Here is a 17,960-nt window from a genome sequence, read left to right on the forward strand (position 1 = left end):
GAGGCAATGGGATCAAATCTTTTCTCTTTAGAACCTGCAGGAATGTCTTCTACTTTATAGTGTGAGTTGGGAATTCAAAAGTAGAAAGGAGAACCCCTCCAGCACATAACTTTGTCAAACTGTGGAAAGCATTGTATGGACAGAAAAACAACAAACCAGCTTTCTTAGGTTTATGTGAGATGGCAGGAGGGGAACAGGCTTTTGTAGAGATTAAGAGGTATGAAGCGGATCTCAAGTTGAATGTACTTTAAAATAGTCCTTCAGCATTTCTGTTTAACTTCTACAAAATCACTTTGTTTAATTGATTGGGGTGGCACCCCAGGGAATAACTGAGTTCAGCTGGCAGCCTCTGGTTTGGTGTCACACGAACTGGGAATAGGGTAAAAGCAGCTGCTGAAGCTCTGTGCTGTTCATAGATGGGGTGGTGAGGAGTGGAGGCTCTACAGATCATGTGGTAGGAATGCTAACGTGGGGCAGAGAGTGGTTTCCTAAACTGACAGGTTGAAAAATGATATGAGGACTTGGTTTAAATTAATCCAACAGAGAATTGCTATGCAATCTGGTCTCTAAAATGCAATGAACATTTCATACTGATGTCACATTTGAAGACACTGCACATATAGTATAAAAACATATATAATAACTGATGAATCAAAGAACATGTTGATAAATTAACCATATGTATATTGGTAATATCTCTTACTGAGAAGACTCACAGGGTCTACACATTACTGCATTCTCTCTTCATCATAGGTTTGCATTAAAGGAAAAAGGTGTAATTAGGAGTTAAAGTGACACATATCTACTTAGAACTTTCAACATTAGCTTCATTCATTCTGATAGAGAAGCCATTTGATTCCTTCTGGATAATAAAGTGTGTTTTCCTGTTGTTTAGGAAGATGATCAAGCCAACAGGTTTATCTGGCTGCAGCCACCCCAAAGGGTCTCTCCAAAGCAAAGTGGGAAAAGGTCATGAGCTGAAGCTCAGAGCTTTCCTGTGTAGAATTATGCACCTTGGCATAGCAAGGGGGATCACTAGACCATAGATACCATCACCTCTCTGTGAAAAGTTGTGGATGTGTTGAGGCATCTGTAAGAGTTGCAAGGATAAGATTAGTTGGTATCACTGTTTCAAAGTCTGAGACTATTATTTCCATGCTTCTTATCAAATAACAGACGCAGATGCTCAGCAGACTGTACATGTAAACATGTCAGTGAGGATTACGATGATTCCATTTTCTGCACATTTAACTTTAATGCGATGAATCTTGCTGCCTTTCAGCTAATCTGTGGATGGGGAATTCTGTTAGTTAATGCAGAGCTAGAGGTGCTTTGAGGTTTAAGCTCTGAGTTTAGAGTGCACTCTGTCTTTCTCTTTGGCTGTCTTTCCCTTTGTCTGTCTTTCCTTCTTTTCCTGTAATACTTTGTTCTGTGTTTTTCTTCCTCTGCAAAAGGAAGTTATTTAGCATGTGTTACAACTGAATTGCTTAAAAAAAGCTGGTGTTTACTGCCCATTGCTTAAATGCCTAGGCTGGTGTTAATAGCCTGTAAGAACTGTATCACTTCTTCCCAAACCCTTTTGGTCAATGGTTTAAATGTGTTACAACTGAATTGCTTAAAAAAGCTGGGCAGTAAACATGCCCATTGCTTAAATGCCTAGGCTGGTGTTAATAGCCTGTAAGAACTGTATCACTTCTTCCCAAACCCTTTTGGTCAATGGTTTAAAGAGATAAAGAAACCTCTTGACTTAGGTTTGTATTTTCAAAACTGTCTTCTAAATGCAAAAGTGTGTTGCTGCACATCCAACATTCCAGTTTAGAGAAGTGTGAACAGAGTACGTGAAACTCTAAGCTGACCTTTTTCTTAAAATCATTCCTATTCTTTACAGTATAGTTCTGGTATTGCATTATATAAAAGTGATGCAATGACCATGCAATTATGTTGAGATAAGAGAGCATGGTAAAGTGCCATTTTCACTCAATCTTTTCCATTTTTCTGGACAAGCCTTTAAGAAAATGATTGCCAATATATGTCTTTTCACTTGTAAAACCAACTAAGGAACTTCTTCAAAATATTACTTTTATTGAAATAAGTTCCTTATGTCATTAAATAGCACACGTGAGAAACTAAATTGTTCAATTTTAAAAGTGCAAGTAGTGGTATTTTCTGTCTTCATTGAAAAACATTGTATCAACTAAGTTATAGATACATCTTTCCTGAGCCATTTTCCATCTCTCTTTCGTTTCTAAGAGAAGTAAATTGTCATTAAAATTCTAGTTCTGTGGGACCTTCAGTGTCTGGAGCCTGACATGCAGGGCACTGAAGATGAAGAAAACTATCACAGGTCATTTGAAAAGACAGTTTCTGTGGTACATTGTTATTGTGCAATGTTTTGTGACATACTGAAATGTCAGAATAAAACCACTAACAAATAATTTTGTATATTAATGGACAGTCCTATGAAAGATGTATCTGCAGAATTTATGAATACAAAGCAAAGATAGAATTGCACATGCTACTGAGAATGGAGCATATAATGGATTTTTACAGATTTGTACAGCATGTTTTCTGGGGTGGGTTTTTTTTGTTTGTTTGGATTTCCTTCTCCATTCCTCTCTTAATAATTCCTAGCATTCAATTTACTTTTTTGATTGCCACTGAGCATTGAGCTGACATTTTCATACAACTAACTATTATAGCCCCAAGATCCTGGTTTGGTGTGATAATAACTAGTCAAAACGATCACTGTTTGGGTAAAATTATTTTTCCTATGTATATCACCTCACATTTATCTGCAATGAATTAAATTTTTCATTTTACTCTCACTCAGCATCCTGCAGTCTTCAGTGTGTTTTTTCTGGTTGGCCTTAATTTTTACTACCCGGAAAAAAAATTGTATCACTAGCGAACTTTGTAACTTCACTGTTTATTTCTGTTTTGCTGATAGTGGATACTCAAGTCCTGGAACAATTTTTTGGGGAAGTGTACTATAATAACTGATCATTTATTCCTGAACTTTATTTCCTTTACTTTAACTATGTATTTGAACACAGGAGAATTTTGCATTTCATTCAGTGACAAAATAATTTATATGTAAAAAGTGCTGGCAAAGGATTTTTGGGTTTTTTTTTTTTATCATAGAATCATAGAATTACTTAGGTTGGAAAGGTCATTAAAATCATCTAGATTCAATTTTCTTCCATGCGCAGTGATACCTTCCACCAGACCAGTTTGGTCAAAGCCCCACCCAAGAATGCCTTGACCTTCCAAGGATCAACTTTTAGTACCTTGAATAAATCAATTACCTTCCATAAGCCTTGCTACCTCATTATTTGTTCCTTGAGTGCTCCGAAAAACAAACCTTTACAGAATGTTGTGTATTGGGGTGACAGATTGTAACAAAGCTAACAGCAAGTATGTTGTTGCTGGTTTCCAGCCTTTCGTAGTTGTAATTAATTGATTTGTAATCGTAATTAAGTAGAGCTAGATTTTTTGGGACTCAGGAAGTAATTAGAGAGCTAATACAGAGAAGTAACTCAGTAGCCATTATTTTGACTTCTTCAACCTCCCTCCCTCCTTGGGTGTTTAGCTAGTTGTGTCAAAGGCCAGTTGTGAAATGGGCAGTTGTGTAACCTTGGGTCAGACTTTTATTAAAAGAGCTGTGTGAGAAAGAGCTCCTGGAAGCCTTGTCAGAGGTTCTCAGCTCACACATCCTCAGTGAGCCCACTGGCCCAGGAGTTACATTTAAGCTCAGGTCCCTTCTTTTATTGCATCACTGGGCTATGTTTCTAAGTGTGCTGTGTCTGGATGTATATCTTGAATATTCTTGTTTTTCTGCCCTGATATGGGACCAGCCTTGTCCTTTTGGACTTTCTTGATGACCACTGGTCTAATTTTTAAACATTTCTTAGTTTATTTGCTGAAACTGTGACTAACTGGATCTGCTGCTCATGCTGAAGCCTACATTGTATGATCTGTGCGACCCAGGCAGACTTCTGGAGCATTTTCACTTCCCTTCACGTGCTTAGGCTTGAACTCAGAAGTTGCTGCCTTCAGCTGCAAATAAACCAGGCCTGGCCAGCTGTCATCACCACAGGTCACACTAGCTCCCCTCAATGATGTGAAAAAGCAGCTCAAGTGGAGCTTTGTGGGGATTATGATTGTTGCGTGGTGGTTTCCTCATGCACAAGAAATACATTTTATGGGAGATCTTTTGACACTCTTAAGTCTTGGATGCTTTGTTGTTGTATCACTGTTTTTCTGCCATGTATTGTTTGCCCAGCTTTCAGCAGTTTCATGAAATTTCTGTGTGTTGTTTGGTTTTGGGGTTCTTTTATTCCATGTTTTGCTATCTGGCAGAATCATCACAATTGGTTTTGGTGGTTTTTATTTTTTCCTCTTTTTGAATCCTTCACTGCTTATTGTTAATATGACCAATAATGTTGAATTTTGCTCCTTTGTCTGAAAATCAGAGAACAAGCTGAAGGAGAAAAAGATATATTGTGAGATATATAAGGTTACCTTATATAGAGGTCAAGAAAGGGAATGAAACAGGGAAAAGGTAATTACAGAAGTTAGATGGGTAAAAAGATAATGAGGGATTTGGGTGAAATATAAAAGAAAGTGGAGTTAAATGATACTGGGGCTCAGAAAAGTGAAGCAGATGATTCTTTCATGATAATGATTGGAGGAGAAAGTCTGATATACTAATGTCCTGAATTCCAGTAATTTAAGATAGATCAAATGTTGTGCTTTTTTGCATTTTTTGAATTTATAGTTGTCTCCTGGTTGTTTTTTCTCACACAAAATTTTTCACTGAAAAGGCATTAAAAAGATAAGGGTGCCCCATTGTCTTTGTCAAGTAACTTCTGATATTCTACTTCTTAGGCATTATACACTCTTCAGCCAAATTTCAACTCTTCTTAAATTTTTGGTCCTTGTAACAGTGACAAGTCCATTTTTTTTTTCTGAATAGCTGTGTATTCCATATACTTTAATTACCTGAGATTCACAGACATTCTGCAAGTCCTGTTTGAGTATCAAGAAAGTGTTATGGTTGGTTTATTGGGGTTTTTTTTTCAGATTTATTCTATTTCATATTGTTATCCATCTTGGAGAATTCTTCAGCTCTTAGTCATGAGTTCTTTTGTGTGGCATCACCCTGTGGGGTTCATCTTCCCTAATTTTAGAGGTTTGCAAAGTAGATATTTCTACCACACCTTGTTGTTCTAAATCCCCACAAAAGAGAGAAACAGACCTTTTTAGGCACAATTTATCTGACATGTTTGTATTTTTTTAATATCTACTTTAGGATGAATTGCATCAAACCATAAAAGTGTCAGTTTTTCTCCCTAGAATATATCACAACCAGTTTAGATTAATCTAGCTGTTAAATAAATGCCATTTTCATGTTTTAAATAAGACAGGCATCATAAAGAATAGTATAATGTAGAACAGTTAGAAAAGTTTATAAATGTGTGCATCCATATACGTGGGTCTGGGGAGGAAAGTAATGTGCTCTGTGAAGTTGTGAAGTCTTTGCAGACATAGAAAAATGGTAAAAGGACAAAAGTTTAAAGACAGAGCATACCAGTTGTATTTTTGCAAAGTGAATGAGATCGTGTAAGTAATTTCTCTTTCTTTGGGTCCAGAAATGCAACTTATACTTTCTTTTTTTTTTTTTTTTAACTTAGCTTTATGTGAAAATTTTCACTAGTTTGAGCCTTTGGGTTTGTATTTCAGACATTTTTCCTCCTACTGTGTTGAATTAAACAAAGTCCTTAAAGTGAACACAGTTGGAAGAATACTTTTTTTCTTTTTCTGCTAACTGTGTATTTTTCATTACATAGGTGCAAATTGCTAAAACAATCTGAGGTCTCTGACAGTCAGTCTACATTTTACAAATTACAACTAGTCTAAATGTAAATATAGTGGAATCTGAAACAATGCTAACTTAATGCAGTTTTCAATCTGTTGAAAGATTTCCTGTAGCTGTGTCCTCTTTTAAACAGGTGATTATAGGAAAGACTCAGTAATCAGTATAATCTATATGAAAATGCAGTTCAAAGGAAAACACTAGGTTTGCTACTAATATCCCTATTTAGATTTTATTCACTTAAACAGTCATAGAGACAATAATGGGTGTTTTGACTGATAGACATTTCAGGATCAAGTTTATAGTCATTATGACTAATGTTTTCTCATTAACTAGTCATGCATATAAAAATAATTGGTCTATGCTATCACTAACCTGTACAAAGCTCCCACTGCATGGTCATCATTAACAACACAGAAATGAGGAAGTAATTCAGGTCATAAGGAGCTTAAAAACCTAAATGGGGAGACAGTATAAAAACACTGGGATACACACCAGAGAAAGCTACTTCCCCTTTTTATATAAAATACTAAAGGGCGAAAACAGTTTTAAGACCTTTTTTTGTGTGTGTGTGATATTTGTGAGGAAATTAGCTTTGAAGAGGTAGAAAAGAGAGAGTGTGTCTCATTGGGGTGAGAGGACAGGTCCTGACACAGATCATAAATGCGAGGACTCTTGTATTCATATCATCCTAACTTTTTTTCTTTTTTTTTTGGCCCATAAAGGCAACTTAATTAAATGAACTCCATAAAGAAAACCATCAAGCATTTTCCTAAAACTAGCATGTAATAAGTGGCTTTATATGATATTTGAAAGTGAAAACTGCAAAATATATATTGTTTTCTCAATTCTCATTAAAGCTGTACACCCAAACGGTTTGTGCCTCATACATTTACTTGTGTGGTTGGTTCTGCAGCAATTTTAGTAATTATTGGCACTGTGCCATAATTACATTCTTTATTAATGTTGATGTGTCAGAGCTGGTGCGTAAGACAGATTTCCTTGTTCCTGTGTCTTTCAGTTTCTCTTTGAAAAGGGGTCCAAGGGGATGCAGTCTCAGCCAAGGGCCATGGTAATATGGTCAGTAAAGTCAGTGAAGAGCTTAATGCTGGCCATTAGTGTTGTACTGTAAGCAGACTTGCAGCATTTGCATTTTTAATTAAGTCTTTGTTTTGCCTGCTGAGGCTGCTCAGGACGTGCACCTAATGATGTAACTGCACTTTGTGAGAATGTGATCAGCACATCTGCATAAAATGGTGAATGTGTTGCTGAAAATCTCCACTTAACACATTCCTTCTAAAATCAGTGCATTCCTCTTCTCATGTTGTGCCTTTCCAGTTTCCTTGGTGTAGCAGATATTTCTGAAGTTATTCTGTGTCTCTGAATAGATCTGTGCTGCTTAACTGCTCCAACCCATTATATTATAAATTTGTTTCTTGTGTTTCAAATTTGTGCACAGGGAATGTGTTTGGGGGACTTTTTATATTCATGAAAACTGAAAACAAAATTGAAAGTGCTAAGAAAAATGAATATTGAGCTAATGTAGTCTATTTCTGCACAGAGCAAATATCAAGCTAATGCATAAGATTTATCCTCTATAGTAAATCAGCAATATGTCTCATTTTAGGCCTCTCCTATGACTACTATTTTTTACTGCAGTATTCAGTCATGCTGATTTATGTATACTATCCTGTGAATATTTTGCAGACTATTATCAATAAAATAATTTTATCTTTCAGTCCAGATGGAATGAGCTTAGAACACAAAGCAGAGAGAGAGCGTGATTCCTGCCTCAAGTGTTTTAATCCTTGAAATAAATTTTAATCCTTGGCAAAAAATATGAGACGGGGCACAAGACAGCAGGGAGTGGAGGACTGGATCTGGAAAGGCATCAGCCAATTAACAAATTATTTCATGCTGTAAGGGCTCATGTCTCAATAAGATGGTTCTGTTTAACTGGAAGGATTTCATTAAGGTCATGCCAGGAATCAGTTTGGAGTGCAGGACTGAACTAGGACAGTGAGCCTAGCACCACAGAATTACTCAGGGTGAGTGTGAATAAAAGCAGCAGTTTCACTAGTCCCATTAGACAGCCTACAGAAGGCACCACAGAATTACTCAGAGTGAGTGTGAATAGAAGCAGCAGTTTTCACTAGTCCCATTAGACAGCCTACAGAACAAATTGGAACAATGGGAGAGGACTGGTGATAATACTGGTGATAACAGGCTCTGGTATCACTTCCTGCTGTTCAGACCAAGTCAGGAATAAGTGGCTGAAATAATCTTTTTTATTGTGGACCTCTACTAGCAACGGCATTCTTGCTTTATTAAGTCATGGAGCATTCCCTTAGAATTGTGCTAAAGGTATTAACCTTTACTTTTATTGATTGATCTGCTGATCCTGCATAGAAGAATTGCCAAAAGTAAAATTAAGTCACTTGCAAGTGTCCTCCTTCTCACATGCAATACCATAGTTTAGATTTTTGATGTGGATTTTAGCTCAAATCAAGTTTAATCCAGACGTGCTCTCAGTTCCAGTAATCAGAGCCTCCAGCAAAGTACAAGTGAATGGATATCCAGATGTCCAAAACTTTGTCATATTAACTTTCACAACATTGAATTATATATTAAATAGCTCAGCATAAATCTTTATTCCTTTAATTTAACTATTTTAATTCCAGAACTGTGTTTTAGACTGATTTGACATGCATGCTCTGAGCCTTTTGAGTTATTCATATGAAACGTGTGTAAGTGTGTGAATATAGGAGTGAGTCATTTTCCACAAAAACTGAATTCGATTTAAATTCTGTAGTACTTTGTGTTCTGCCATGGTGGTTAATACTTTCCAAGGCAGCATAATGAAAACATTTTAGATCAGTTGACTAAAATTAGTTTTGGATACATCACTGATATACTCTTATGTAGCTAATGTTTCTGAAAAATTGAAAAAGTGTTACAAAATTTCTTTCAACAGTGTACATCTTTGTTATAGACATCTGCATGCTTTTTCTTAGAAAATAAAAGATTTTTTGGATGACACAGTTCTCTGAGGTTGAACTTTGGAAACTGAAAATATATATTTGAGTTATATTTATATTATATTCAAGCACATTTAAATCAGGACAGCCATGAATAGGTATAAAATGTAATTGATTGCCATTTTGCATTGGCAGAACACAGGATCTGACCCTTTACTGTGTGAGGGACATGTGAAAATAAAGGAAATCAGCCATGTTTAAAAATATTATTCCAGGTCATATTTACTGTGGTAATGTGCTAGGGTTCACGTGTACATAAAACATATATTTCTGATCAATGTAGGGAGAAATAAGAGAATAGGGAGAAAGACAGTGAAAAACCTTTCATCTCTAAGGGTTTGTTACTGATTCTGAACTTCACCACTGTTAATGGGTCAAATATCCTTTTGATATTGAGAAATTTTTGTTTGAAACTTTATTCTGGTATCATTTCAACTTCTGATGATAACCTCGAGTCTCTGAACTTGGAGATGTCCAGTCTAGATTAAAACCATGCCAGGGATATTCCAACATTTTTAAGGAACAGCCATAGCTATTCTAAAAAGTGCTTCACTCAAAAAGTGATCGGCATTGCCTGTGAAATCAAATTCATTAGCATTGCCCTGGGCTTTCACAATTCTCTGCATATCACATTCTGTTCCATAGTTTCACAGAACAGAATGCATTTCATTTCATTTTCCTTGAAAATTTACTTGGCCTAATATCTTGGCAGCAGTTTGCAAACTTTGCTAGGTTATAAGACTGCCAGCAAGAATAAAGAACTGGCTTCCAGTCTTCCATGAATAGAAGTAAATTTGCTAAATTGTTTTCGTGTTGTGGTATCAGTCAAACTCATATTTTAAACCTCACCTAAAGAAATTTTCATGCAATTTGACCTCATAAAAATTGCAGCTAAACAATTTTAGAGTAGAAGTGAGATGCAAATTATGGAGGGTTGGTGTAATTAATCTTATACATCACTTGCCAGGGATTTCAGTTGGTGGTGATCAGTGGTAAGCTCTGGATGCATTTTCAAGGAGGTATAGTGTAGTTCACCCATACTTATTGATCAAGAAGCAGGAGTTATTGGAAGGTGTTAGGAACTAGACCAGGTGAGAAGAGATGATCACAAAGCTGTCTTCAGAAATTAAAATTATTTTATCACTTACAGAGTAAACCAGAAAGCTTTCATGACAGTTTGCTGCCGATTTTCAGTCTACATCAAAAGTGGTTGTTTTGTTTGTTTGTTTTTCCTCTTGACAGGTGCAGCAAGTTACAACAGTTTTTATGTTTTTTGCAAAAATTTCTGCCAAGCTGTGAAGCCTGGAAAACTGAGGGTCCGCTGCAGTGTGTGTAAACAAGGAACCCTGACGTTGGCAAGGGTAAGCTTTTTTGGATTTGTTTCAAGGTTTTGGGGTTTATGGAGATGACATATTTAGTCTTTTCTATTTGCATACATATGCCTATGTATATATGTAGTCTTTCTTTTTTTTTTTTTTCTCCCTTGCTGTTTATAGCTGAGAAGAGTAGTTCAAAGGATGTTGAAAATTTCACTCGCTTGTTTCTATTACTTGGAGCATATACAAGGAACATGGTGCAGACTGGAGCTCCAGTCCTTGAAAGACATACTTACCTCTTTATTTAAAGGACGAATGATTAACCTGATTGAATGCACTGTCTATGTCACTACATGTATGCTAAAAAGATGGGATGACAGATGTTTATTCAAAGTGTGGAGCTGTTAAGGCCTCAGAAACATCTGAATTCAGATCTAGGTTGTGACCTTTATGGGCTGAGGCCACAAGTTTTTGAACAGGTGTGTAGTTCAGAATATTAATCCTTCCAGCCCAGTTTCAGCAGGTAAAGTCAAGGAAAAGTTACTGTTCTTGGACAGAAAATTAGTAAGAGATCTCTCAAGCTTGGTTTGCACCCTAAAATGAGAGAGTCTTGGGGAGTGAGTTGAATGTGCAGTTGTGTAAATTTGAAGGGTTTTTTCTTCTGTCTGAGTGCTGCTAAATCTCACTGGTTGTGTTAGTGTTGAATGAGAGTTCTTCCTCTCTCCTAAATCAGTGTTAGTCAACCAGGTTTGTTATGTGAGAGGCTTAGGTCTTGAAGAAGACTGAGCCATACCATGGTATATCTTGGTTATAAGGAATTTCCATATTCAGCCCGTGTTCAAATGTTTAAATTTGTCTTTTGCTGTGGTTTAAAATTTCAGCTTTGTGTTCTCAATGTAGCACAGTGCTTTAATCTCCTTACTTGTAATAGCACTGCAAAAAAATAGCAATTAAAACCTCAAGTTTTATATTCTTCTTGAAAATAATAAACCATACCATACTTACACACATCTAAATCAAAAAGCCACAACTACAATGCCCTTCAAGCTTTGTGTGCTATTCCTGAATTAACCAACTATCTCTGATTTATTTCAGAGGCTTCAAAGTGTTGCATTTTGTGGTGTTCCAGGTGAACACATCTAAGGAAATTCTTTTGCTCTCAAAATTTATATTCAAATATTGGTGATTTGCATAGGCTTTAATCATATATAAATCAAGACAGGAGAGAAGACACCATTAATGTACATTTCCAATGGATGAAAACACAGGCAATATGGAATTCACCTTGTATACATGAAGTCAGTGCTGCTGAAAGGCATTGCTTTTGTCACTAGATGAGTCTGAATCTTATAGATTCCATTGACTTCACACAACATGAGTCCTTTGCTAGACTCTGTGGCTTCCTGCAGCATGTCCACTTTTGGAAATGATGACTTTCACATCTGTGCTGTTTGATTTGGGGTCATTGCATTCCTTGTATTAAATAAACCTAAATACATTTCCAAACTTTTCAGCTTTTACAGAATCTACACTGTTCTTCGTTTTGGGAACTTAAAAAAACCCCAAAAAACATCAACCCTGTATTGTCTCCCAGGAATTCCTCATAACTCCATGGTGGAAATCGTATTATAAGTTTCAGTAGTGTACACCCATAAATAACTTCTGATTGCCTGGAGTGTAAGTGGGCCTACATTCTTTTGGCAAATACGGGTTCAATGACACAATAAATATATGCAGGCTGACAAATTCAATTGAATGAGCACATTACAGTTGCTTCTTCTTTCTATTAGCATATTTTACAGTACATATGAAAAGAAAGTGGCTGGAAACTTGTACTGGAAGCTGTTCCAATTTTCAAGGTTGATTCAAAAAATCCTAGCTTTTAGAAGATTTGATAAGATACTTCAGCATAAAAGTACAAAAGAGGAAAGAGAGATATCTTCTGGAAAGTTTAAAATGATAATTTTATTCTGGTTTAGTTTTAAAATAATGCTTGGCTGTGAAAATAATTTGTACTTGAGATTCTTGTTACTTTCTCCCCAAAACAGAGAAAATCTGTTATCATTCTCTTCCTCTTGAATTGAAGGAGAGCACAGTAGTTAGGAGCAGTGAGCATGCTGTTTCTGCAGTTTGGACTTGCAGTTTTTGCAATACGGGCACTCCTAATGTCATGAATGTGCTATACAAGTCAGTTTGTTTTATAACATTATAAAGTGTTATAAGTCCTGTGCTTATAAAGAGTAGGTGCAGATTTTGCATGTGCCTGCCCCACCTTCTTTTGTGCTCCACTTTCCAAGGAGACAGAAAACAGTTCCAGTTGGAATGGCTTCTAATATGTACTAAGACTTATTTCTTACTGTATAGAGACCACTCTGTGTTAAGGCCAGGCAAAAGTGTGTCTCTCACAGCAAGTGAGCTGTATTAGCCCTGCTTTCTTCAATGCATTGCAGTCTTCAGTAGGCAAAGTCTGCTGAAAAGGTTAAAAAAAAGTTCAAGTTAGTATATTACCCCAAACTCTCTGTCTTTCCTCACCAATCCTATAAGGCTGTACCAGTGATTACCTCTCCACTGGTACTACAGTTATTCTCATTTTATAGAGAAATTAGCTAAAATAAAGTTGACATAAACAAACTATTAAAAAAAAAATTGTCTGTACTACTATACTACAGATCTGTCAGCAAAGCCACTTCTTTTTTTAGATTTTTTTTTAGCCCCAGTCTTGGAAAACTGTGCTTGACCTTTACATGGCAACACAGCAAGTTTCTTTTGTGCTCAGAAGCACAGAAGCTCTTTTGTGCCATAAGCACCAAAGCACTCTGTAAGCCAACATTTGTTACACTAAATCTTTTATTGAGATGAAAGTGAATACCTGTGTAAAACCTGCACAAAGCTTTGTGCAGCCTTCACTTACTCTACATGCTAATCCTTTGACTGCCTAAGATACAAATGACCAGCCTAATTAAATTGAGCTTTCTTTTTTCATGGTGTGTTGGCTGACATTTAAAATATTACTTACTCTATTAAGTAGTCTTATTCTAAAACCATATTTAGCAGTCATGGCTATTTGCATAGCATTTTTTAAATGAATGATGCTCAGATTAGATTTATGATACAATATTTCTATGAAATTAAACAGCCTGCTGTTTTTTATTTTTACCAAGGACATCTATCTAAATATTACATTTGTCATTTTACAGCCGGCACTTACCTAGCACTTTACAAAAATTTAATGACCTAATGTTTTATAGGAGATGTATGCAGGTTAATTTAATGATAAGAAAACGTCACTGTAAAAATATGGCATCTCCCTAGTTTTTCTAATTAATAAAGCACAAATGGTATCTGTAAAGATTTGTGTGGGGGAGTCTTGTGTAGGCCACCTCCAGGCCTACCAGGAAGTTTTTCATATAGCTTGAAAACTTTAGTAGCCATGATCCAGCAAATTAGCACATTCCTCTTCCCAGAAAACAAAACAAACAAAGAAAAACCAAACAAACAAATGACCAAAAGCACTCAAACAAACAAACAAAAGCAACAAAAACCCCCCATAAAAACAAACCAAAAAACCAAACAAAGGAACAGAAAACACAAAATAAACAAACAAACAAAAACCCCCAGAAAAAGGTCTGATTAGAGCAGTCACATTTGCAGTCCTTCTTTCTAAGCTGTAACAGTGTTGACATTCACAGTGTTAATTCTCTAGTGAAAAGGAAAATGTGTATCTGTGAATGGAAGGCTGGATTCTGAGAACTGGTATGCACCAGGCTATACACAAACCCACACTTTTCCAATCTCTCTGACTCTGTGTGACTCCTGGCAAAAAAAAAAAAAAAAAAACAAAACAAACAAAAAAAAAAAACCGGACAGGAACATTTGATTTGAGATAGGGGGTAATTCAGAATTTAACCAGAGTAAGAGTCTGGATTGAGGTGTGACAAATGGACTTTGGGCCTCCCCATGCAGGCACAGGTGCTCTGGTGAGGCCATCTCTACTATGGGGAATCTTTGTCTCTACGTTTTCATTCTTCTTCTTGCTGTGTCCTTGCTAGTTAGTACTGAGTTTTCTGTGTATCATCCAGCACAGGCACCAAAGGAGTTTGTCATAGCTCCTCTGTACTTTGCAAGCATTCACATCATTATGTCAGATCTCTTCAGGCATGGGGAGTTATATTCAAATCTAACTCTCTGCAGCTGAGGTGAGATTTAGTTTCTGTTACTTAGAGCACATCTGGTGTGTACTGTCCCTTTGCTGTCCCTGCCCTCTGTGCTGCAGAGGAACCTCCTCATGTCACAGGGTTTTTTTTTTTCTCTTCTATTGTTTATCAAATTAAGGATGTTGCTTGCATCTATTTATTTTCATCTTAAACTTAATAAAGAAACAGACATTTGCCAAATTTTGTTTCTCTGGAACCATGAAAGGCTTGTGATTTGGCTGGTTTGTGTGGTACATCACAGTTTGGCACAAGAGTTTCTGAGTGCCTTTCAGTGACTGAGAAATACCAGGTCATAAATGGTGTTAGTGGTCTTCCTCATAGATGACAGTACAGTGTTTGGAATTTGATACTTTCTTATTTCCCAGGAAGAAAAAGATGTGTAACACAGTAATTTGCTTTGAGTTCTTATTTCTTAGCTCCATTTAAGCTATTTTAATAAGATATTTTATTTTTGATTAATATAAACTTAGTAGAGATTTTACAATAATATAAAATAAAAAGGCAGTTTACCTTTTATCTCTGGGGGTTTTTTTAATATATCATTGTAAAACTCCATTTCACAGTGTATAACCTCTCACCACTGCTCATTTGAGGTTACTGTTTTTTCTGGAATTAATTACTTGTGTCTTCCCTCAGTGACAGAGAAAGTAAAGAGTACTGCTCACTGCATCAGAGCAAAGCTGACTGAAAGAAAAAGGGACAAGTAGCACATCTGAAATTATGTGGTCCTTACTGCTGCTGAGTCAGCTTCTCTCTGATGCTTACACTACTGGGGTAATGTGGCAAACAGATTACAAAAAATCAATTTGTCCTTTAAAGGTAAACTGCAAAATAAACAGCCACTGAAGTGTATGTGAGAAAGTGTGATCTCATTTACAGGCTGGGAAGATATTAAACATGTGATTGAATTCTTGAGAATGGGTAACATAGCTATTTGTCTCTCCAAAATTACTTGTGTTCTGAGAGGAAACAAATGTTTTTTGACATATATTATAGCTTACACATGACAGACACTATGTGTTAAAATGCTTCTATTGAATACTGTGCATAAAAAAGTTACCACTGTAATGTGTGACTCCTTGGTCAAACTAACAAATGTGAAACAACCATTTATTGTTGGGTTCCTGCTAATGAATGTGTAAGTACAAAAATAGCTTAATTTCCCTGCATTTGGCTGACAAAAGTAGCATTTACAGGAAATTACACGTATTCAGTATATGTGCTTCTTTTTGCATAAATAACGGAAAATGCCTCATTTCTGACATCTAAATTGCCACTACTGGGCACTGATGTTAATGCTGCCTTGAGAAGGCTAGGCCAGAGAAAATAAGCTCTTGGAACAATATTTCCCTGGGTTTCCACAGAATCAGGAAATCCTTCTTCATTTGTTGTATTAAGTCAGCACTCTAAATTGTAAGCCTAATGTTTTTTCCTAATGAGCCAGTGATTTTTGAGAGAGAGGGAACATCTTAAATACTGATGTGTTATTCTGTTGTTTAGGCCAAGCCCATCTGTGCCAGGATTCCAGAGAGAAATCAGGCATATTTGATCTCCCTACCTGCTGCACAGGAAAATGTACTCTTTTGTGCACTCATTTCTTTTATGAAGTGATCTGATGGTAACAGGGATGCTGAATGTGAGCTGCTGGGACTGCCATTCACACAAGGAGTTCATATCATCCACTCTTCCTTATTGTTCTCACATTGCTTGCGCTGACTTGGTGCACAGCATCAGCATTAAATAAATTTAGTGCTGAGCTGACTCCAAATTTGGAGTGACTGATGGAACTTCCCTAAGGATGATCACAGGGCATCTGAAGGTCTGATTCTGCCATTGCTCATCAAGTGTCTTAATTGTTTTTAATAACATGGATATCAGGAAAAAAACCCAAAAAACCAGCCAAACAAACAAAAGTTCAACACTGGATGGCTGAAAATTATTATTTTACAACAGTTTTTATTCTTTCTTCTCCACTTCTCTCTTTGGCTCTAAATCTCACTTCATTCTGAATCACTTAAAAGACAGCCTCACTCTTGCACCTGTGTCACATAGTCGCAATGCCATTAGGGATGGCTTCCAAAATGCACAGCTCCCTCTGAAGAGAACAGTTGGGAGGATTGAGAAGACTTGACATGGTTTTATTCAGGCTTTTAGCTACCTCTTTCATTTATTTTTAAATATCCCTTAAGAAAAAATTCATTACATTGGATATAAATTGTAATATACTGTAAATGAAAACACATACTTGATTTATGAAAAATAAAATCTCATCCATTTCAAAAGACAGGAATGGCGATTCATTCATGCAAAATAAACTTGGCTAAGGAAACAGTTTTGCCTCTATATTGAAAAAATGATGCAAGTTATTTTATTTTAATAGGATAAGAAAGTATATTTTAACTCAATTCTATTAGAAGCTCTGAGATATCTATGCATGATTTATAATATTTATTGCAGTATGTGTTTTCAGTGAGGCTACACATTATAAGGAGTCTTAAAAGCTAGAAAAAAATACCACTGGAAAGAAGGAAAATGACTTCAGTATTATGTACTGCTTCAAGTCATGCTGTGAAATAAAACTGCCTTTTAATGTGAAGCCTAGAGTGAGTTTCTCCAGCCTGGGTGACAACAGTCATAAATGAAAAGGAAAACAGTTACCAAATTTACTTTCAGATAAGACTTTTACATGAGTTTCTGAATCAAATGTCTAATAAACCCTTTTGCTAGAGAGGATAGATTTATGCCTAGTAATACAGATGGTGTTCAGTGTATGTTGTCCTTGCAGTTGCTGTGATATCAGGAAGCACAGACTCACAGGATGGCTGAGGTTGGAAGGGAGCTCTGAAAGTCATCTGGTCCAGCCCTCCCTGCTCGAGCAGGGCCACTTGGAGCCGTTTGCCCAGGACCATGTCCTTTTGAATATCTCCAAAGATAGAGACTCCATAGGCTCTCTGTTCAACCTGTGCCAGCTCTTAGTGACCCTCACAGTAGAACAGCTGCTCCTTATGCTCAGGCAGCACCTCCTGTGTTTCAGTGTGTGCCCATTGCCTCTGGCCCTGCCACTAGACACCTCTGAAGAGAGACTGGCTCTGTCTTCTTTGTGTTCTCCCTTCAGATATTTATACAAGGAGGGGAGATCACCACTAATGTCTGTTTCAGTACATCATGGAAAGACTGGGACTAGTAAGAAATACCATGCTCAGAGTAACACTTGTTTTGTCAAAAATACTAGTTTCTTTTGATTTTTTTTCATGCAATATTGCACGTTCTCTGAATGTATAAATGTAGATCAGATGTGGACTTCAAACTTTCACTCTTATAGGTCTTGTGCTATTTGTATTAATGTTGTTATGTCTTTTTGTTCAGATGTATACCTTTTGGGAAAGAAAAAAAAAAGGGGGAATACCCACAGATGTGATAAGTAAGCCTTATTCAGATTTAGTTTGGGGGTAGTTTGGGCCCCCCTATTCTTGGGGGCAGAAACATAACAAGAGAAGCAATGCTCTTTCCTTCTGCT

The 17,960-nt window shown here is 36.6% G+C and overlaps 1 protein-coding gene across 1 annotated transcript in view; it reads left to right on the forward strand.

The window, feature by feature from the left end:
• The window catches only part of PRKN (parkin RBR E3 ubiquitin protein ligase), a 687,026-nt gene that overhangs the window by 231,340 nt on the left and 437,726 nt on the right, over positions 1-17,960 (forward strand). Inside the window, exon 4 of the mRNA XM_039718871.1 lies at positions 10,156-10,274. Coding sequence (XP_039574805.1) covers positions 10,156-10,274 — 119 coding nt within the window. The remainder of the gene's footprint in view (positions 1-10,155; positions 10,275-17,960) is intronic.

Source organism: Passer montanus, unplaced genomic scaffold (assembly GCF_014805655.1).
Source record: "Passer montanus isolate IOZ18808 unplaced genomic scaffold, ASM1480565v1 scaffold40, whole genome shotgun sequence".
NCBI classification, from domain to species: Eukaryota; Metazoa; Chordata; class Aves; order Passeriformes; family Passeridae; genus Passer; species Passer montanus.